Source organism: Aulostomus chinensis, chromosome 10, assembly GCF_037954235.1.
Source record: "Aulostomus chinensis isolate RoL2024-O1b breed Wild chromosome 10, RoL_Achi_v1.0, whole genome shotgun sequence".
NCBI classification, from domain to species: domain Eukaryota; kingdom Metazoa; phylum Chordata; class Actinopteri; order Syngnathiformes; family Aulostomidae; genus Aulostomus; species Aulostomus chinensis.
In genome coordinates this window covers 25,275,542-25,281,921 of record NC_141329.1, presented here as the reverse complement: position 1 = coordinate 25,281,921, position 6,380 = coordinate 25,275,542, and the positions used below count along the sequence as shown (strand labels likewise).

Sequence of the window (6,380 nt, the reverse complement as noted above, 5' to 3'; positions counted from 1 at the left end):
TCCTCAGATGTGTTCCCCTCTGAAACAAAAACTGGACCGAGTATGAGCCGAATTAGCTGAGATTTATTTGTGCTGTGAGGATGTGATGGGCAGTGACATCTGCCAGACCAATTTCTATATTGAAGAATCCAATAGGTTTCCTCAGTAATCACCATCCAACAATCGTGTGTACGAGAGATGATATTGTACAACCCGCTAACACATTCATGGTAGCACTGAACCAGATGTGTCATGGTTTGTTTGTAGATCTAATCAAAAGTGTTTGTAGATTACTGAGCATTTGCAACAAAGTGATGTTTTAGGACAGTTTTGCTATTATTAGCCATCAGTTGCGATTAGCTTCAAGCTTAATATATGTGGCTGGCTCTCGCAGCATTCTAGAGTCAAAGAAGTGATGGACGAGTGACAAAATATCTTCGTAAGCACAATACATCCATTTGCGAGTGATTGAAAGGTAAAATATATATATTTTAATGTGGAGCATCATGTTAAATGTCGAGATTGAATCACTAAAATCTAAAATCATTCCTGTTTGTCCCAGAGGGATAAATCTGCAATCTCATCAGGTGTTCCTCGCATACAAGTTTAGAATTGTCTTGAACTGAACTGGAAATATTCCGTGTATCAGCTTGCATGACAACTCTGAGGAGCCATTTCTTTAAGTTTGGAGGATCATTCTGCCCTAAATTACTTTTGTCACCGCAGTAACTCAGGCATTATGAAATTTGCAGATCATCTACTGAGAACATTGACCTCCACAGATGAAATGTATCCCATTCTTAAATCCTTCAGTATCAAAGATAAAACTAGCTGACAATATTAACCTCCCTCTTGTAGAGAGGGTTGCACCTGGATACACGATGACCAACTTTCAGCCTGGAGTCGACCTATTTAGGGAGCACTCACAATCCCACCGAGGACAACCTTAATAGGACAGAAAATGAAGGACCAGATAAGGAATCATCATTAAGTGCTTTTAATTAGGTAACAGAGGGGGGAAAAAAACAGCTTCCCAGCGGACGCTGCCATGTGTAATTGCTGTTCCTCTTCAAGTGGTGTCTATTTAAAACTCTATCTCCTGAATGGGAGTACACCAGCTCCTCCTCCCCCTGCCTCCTGACATTGAATTCCCTCTCAGGCCCTTGTCTTAGACAGGTCCACCATGTCTCTGTTGTGGCTGTAAGTGGCAGCAGACCAGTGACCCACATCCTGTTTCAGAGGCACACTGACCCACAATAGTGAAGAGAGGAGTCCCCTGAAATGCTGGCGACATCGCTGCCGGTCTATCAAAACAGAAACATTTGATAGGAGAAAACTCACATCCTCATGGACATATTTTTTACTGTAGTCATGGGATTAATATCATTCAGCAACAGATTAGAACGAAATCCATCACTCAGAGACCAGCAGTTTCATTAGATTTCTCTGTTTCTGCTACACAAATATTCACTTTGATATGCATGTCAATGGAACATGCATGACACAAAGAGGGGGAAAGAAAATCCCTTTGTTTTCCAAAATGGAAATGATTGCTCTGTCCTCATTTTGGTCTAATTTGGGACAAATTGCTGTGTTCATTTGCATGAACATGAACCCGGAAATTATTTCTATTTCTGAAACGTTCCATCATAGTCTTCACACTTCGGAGCTTGCAAACGAAGCCACCAAGTGCATGAATTGCTCGGAGACTAAAACACCCTGGTGAATTCAAGGGTGAAGACCAAATTATCAGGAGAGTTAAAACTGTCCTCCGGGGACGTTTTTACTAATTAGAGTAAAAATAGCACGCCATGGGGTATAGCTAAACACTTAAATTAGGTTGCTATAGGGCAGAAGGTTCCGGAAAATACATCATTTATAATTTCATTAGTAGCCTGAGTATGGAGTGAGCGCCAATATAATTAACTTTTAAAAGTGAAATTCAGTATAAAAACTAAGACTTCCTATTGCACGAAACCGCAAAGTTGTTTGGGTTTTTTTTTGTCACTTAATAAATGGAAAAATGAAAAATTGGTAATATTAGAATTAAAAGACAGAAATTGCTCGGCAGAAAATATAGATTTAAAGAGAACAGTGATTCATCAGAAAATGTTCTCGTGTATATGGGGCAGGATGGGTGTAGAAGCCCCGCCCAGGGGTGTCGGCTCACGAGGTGTGACACACTTGAGCTGGATACAAACTAGGACTGACAGAGACTCCGTCAGTCTCCATCACATCAGAGGACCGGACACATTTCACCTGGCACGTAAGAACTTCTCTTTTATAATCAAATTGTAAAAACGGACTTTACCCGGTATCAGGTACAACATTTTAGCTCATATCTGTGCATGAATTAAGACAGAAATGCTTTGAGTTGTAAGATGGACAGATTTGATTTAATTCTCAGTGGAAACAGTTTTCAGTGTCTGGCAAACACGTTCAGTTTGTACAGCATGGAAACATTTTTCTTGGATTCAAACCCCAGGCTGGGAATTGGTGTTCCGCTGTTGTTTGATCATTAATTAAAGTTAACCTGATTTCATGTTTAAAATTATGGCTGGCTTATTTTCTAATCATCTACATATCTCTAGCTATATTAATGATTCCCTTTGCTCAGGGCTTTCAGGTCGGATGGCAAATCGAAACACTTGTTGGAAACTACATTTGTAGAACTTCAGGCCTTTGTTTTCATCACCGGATCTTCTCTCTCAGCATTACACCCTGAGTTTACCGTACTCACTCTGGGAAATTTACAAAAAGAGAGAAAAAAAAGAAAGTCAGCACCTTAAACTTCATGGATGGATGTGTTTTTTTGACGAGTGCCAAATGCAACCGTGTTTGATGTCTTTCAGCAGGCTGTTGGATCGTCAGCTTCACCATGACGCACCAGTTCCCAACCCTGACTGAGGCTCAGAAGAAGGAACTACATGAGACTGCCCTGCGCATCGTTGCTCCAGGGAAGGGCATCCTGGCTGCAGACGAGTCTGTGGGTCTGTACAGGGCGCTTTTAATTTTAGGAGCTCTCATGTCATCATTTCCAATATTAACTGCAGGCTGATATTAAAAGAAACAAAGTTCAACTACTTTGTTATTGCTACGCTGGTTACCATTTTGCCAAAACGTATAAAGGAAGGAGAACAAAGAATACATTTCAACATTTCAGAACCTAACCTTGTTCACTTTCACAAGAGTCAATAGGCTGAATCAGTATTTCTACTTTTTCCACAAGTGTCTGTACCTCCTCCAAACTGATACATGTGTACCACCTCCGCCTGCAGGCAGCATGGCAAAGCGTCTGGCACAGGTTGGAGTGGAGAATACAGAGGAGAACCGCAGACAGTATAGGCAGATCCTCTTCAGTGCAGATGATCGCATCAACAGCTGCATTGGAGGAGTCATCTTCTTCCACGAGACGCTGTACCAGCACTCTGATAACGGCGTTCTCTTTGTCAAGATGATCAGAGACAGGGGCATCCTGGTCGGCATCAAGGTGTGGTAGCAAACAAAAGAAATGTCCAACCTTTGAACTTATGTGTTAATTATTAGTCTCCGCTTCGTCTTGTGTGTCTCAGGTTGACAAAGGTGTTGTCCCCCTGGCAGGAACTTCTGGAGAAACCACCACACAGGGTGCGACACCATTTGTCCAAATAATTAATGTGCCACACAATTTGCAAGAATTTGATGCATTATTTTTGTAAAAATTAAAAAAAAAAACTCCACCACAGGTCTAGATGGCTTGTCAGAGCGCTGTGCTCAATACAGAAAGGACGGCGCAGCCTTTGCAAAGTGGCGCTGCGTGTTGAAGCTCAGTGACACCAACCCGTCCAAACTGGCTATCACAGAAAATGCAAATGTTATGGCGCGTTACTCCAGCATCTGCCAGCAGGTCAGGACTCAACAATCTAATCAGGTAATAACTTTTTGAGTCGGGTGAGGAATCAGCTTCCTCTCTCTTGCGTGCAGCATGGCATTGTGCCCATCATTGAGCCGGAGATTCTGCCTGATGGAGATCATGATCTGAGACGCTGTCAGTATGTCACTGAGAAGGTAGGTTTGTCTATGTGACACTTAGCATTAATTAAAGATTCACCCAAAAACTGTACTTTTCATTTCTAGTACTCACTATTGGGTATCTTGAGCTCACAAAGATGTCCCCCCCCCCCCCCCGTTAATTCTTTGTGAATCCAGAATGCAAAAAGGGACAACTACGTATATTGAGCTTGAAGCTGATGGCAATTGATGGCTCACAACAAAACAACAAAACTACCCAAAAAATGTCTGCTTATTATCTCTCCAGTGCATCTCCTGGTAAAATCCCCATCTCCTATGTGCAACCGTATGCTCAGTAATCAACAAACACTTTGATAAGCACTGAAAAATGAACAAACTATCATATTTCCAGTGTAGCACGACCTTGATCAATGGTTGAACAGCTGTAGTCCAAGTGTTTGCGGATTGCTGAGCATACGGCTTGAAAAAGAAGATGGATGATGGGATTTAGAGTTTGCAAACAGACATTTTCAGGCAGTTTTGCTGTTGTTGTCAAGCACCATTAGCTTCAAGCTAAACATGCATAGCTGGCTCTTTCTGCTTTGATAAATCACAAAGAAGTGATACAGGAAGGGAATCAAATTTGTGAGCTCAAGACCACAATTTGTGAGTACTCGAAAGGCAAAATACACTTTTTGGGTGCAGTATGTTTTGAGTAACAGGTGAGACACAAACAACGTTATGATGTCAGGTCCTGGCGGCGGTGTACAAGGCCATGTCGGACCACCACGTGTACCTGGAAGGAACTCTCCTCAAACCTAACATGGTGACTCCAGGTCACAGCTGCCCCATCAAATACAGCCCCGAGGATGTTGCTATGGCAACTGTCACAGCCTTGCGCCGCACCGTTCCACCAGCTGTTGCGGGCAAGTCAAATGCCATCACACCCGGAAAACGTGTGACATTCACACTAACGGCGTGAAGGTGATATGATATCTTTGCCCCCCCCTACAGGAGTGGCTTTTCTCTCAGGTGGTCAGAGCGAAGAAGAGGCTTCTGTCCATCTCAACGCCATTAACAACTGCCCTCTGGCCAAACCCTGGATCTTAACCTTCTCCTTCGGCAGGGCCCTGCAGGCCTCTGCACTCAGGGCCTGGAGAGGACATAAAGAGAATGAGAAAGCTGCCACTGAGCAGTTCGTCAAGAGGGCAGAGGTACGTTCCCCAGACGTTCCCTCATGTGATGTGAAATTTTACTGAACTACTGATTAATATGTTGTGTGTGTTTGCTTGTTCAATTTACCACAGATCAACAGCCTGGCATGTCGGGGGAAGTACACCAGTAGTGATAACTACGCTGATTCTGTCCAGGGCGTCTACGGTTCTTGTCACGCGTACTGAAGAGTATCAGAACACACGAACCACCAACCATCCCTCCATTCTTGTAGTAGGACAGGAGTTTTAGAGTGGATAGTTAGATTATATCATATATTCTCCCACATGAAGAGCAAGTCACTCTGTATTTTCTTGCCTTGGCAGATGAGGACAATCAGAACATGGCCTTTGGTATCTCTAATGCATGAATTGAATTAACATTATTTGCTTTAGTTTTGGACCAGTGCTCTTGTAACGGTACCATTACTGACGCTTTCAAATTACGCATTTAATATTTAGAAATGCAAAAATGTGCTGTCAGTGAATGAAACATTTGCTGCAGACTATTAAATACCAATAGTGGAAGATGATGTATCCTCTAGTACTTTGTGGTGTTTCTTTGAGTGTTCAGATTTTTGTAGTTAAGTTTTATTTATCTAGCAATGACCATTCAGTTGGAAATGCAGCATCACAAGAAGCTTCAAGAATATTTGCATCTGCGTCCCATCGCCAGAAAGTAATGTCCCAATATGATGTAACATTGTGTGTTTATATGTTAAACATAGTTCACGTGTGATCACACAAAATAAAAGTGTTCAGATGAAGTCTTGTGTGTAAATATTTTATTTTTATGGTGAAACAGGGTTTCTATTCACATTTTCAAAAGCTCTTTTATGTATTTACATTTATATTTGGATAACGCTCTTATTCTAAACTACGACATGAGACATTAGTATTTTTCATATGACACTGAATCATAACGCTAGACATTATAATGTTCCAGGCCTCTTGTAGAGGAACTTTTCTTTGACTGGACCTCTTTGTATAGGGGTATAGGGGTATACCCCCCCCCCCAACACACACACACACACACACACACACACACACACACACACACACACACTTTCCCATATGTTTACATATTTTTTCTTTGAATGTTTTCAATGAATACGTTGAATTTTTTAGATTAAAATTTTCGGCTACATTTTCAATAATTTATTGGATTTGCTCATGTCAATTTTTGGAATACATAAGAAA

The 6,380-nt window shown here is 41.7% G+C and overlaps 1 protein-coding gene across 1 annotated transcript; it reads left to right on the top strand.

Annotated features, from left to right (window-relative positions):
• Window positions 1–2,222: 2,222 nt before the first annotated feature.
• aldoca (aldolase C, fructose-bisphosphate, a) lies at window positions 2,223–5,869 on the top strand. The gene is made up of 9 exons (XM_086216620.1): window positions 2,223–2,245; window positions 2,835–2,969; window positions 3,258–3,469; window positions 3,552–3,606; window positions 3,705–3,865; window positions 3,943–4,026; window positions 4,721–4,895; window positions 4,984–5,183; window positions 5,277–5,869. Exons 2-9 carry the CDS (start codon window positions 2,858–2,860, stop codon window positions 5,367–5,369), a joined length of 1,092 nt encoding a protein of 363 aa, XP_086072746.1. The 5' UTR covers window positions 2,223–2,245; window positions 2,835–2,857; the 3' UTR covers window positions 5,370–5,869.
• Window positions 5,870–6,380: the final 511 nt, after the last annotated feature.

Excerpts from the sequence above, each read along its gene's own strand:
- aldoca (XM_086216620.1), top strand. The coding sequence starts at position 2,858 with ATGACGCACCAGTTCCCAACCCTGACTGAGGCTCAGAAGAAGGAACTA. Across the intron at positions 4,027-4,720 it reads GTCAGTATGTCACTGAGAAG|GTCCTGGCGGCGGTGTACAA; the intron begins GTAGGTTTGTCT and ends TTATGATGTCAG. Across the intron at positions 5,184-5,276 it reads AGTTCGTCAAGAGGGCAGAG|ATCAACAGCCTGGCATGTCG; the intron begins GTACGTTCCCCA and ends AATTTACCACAG.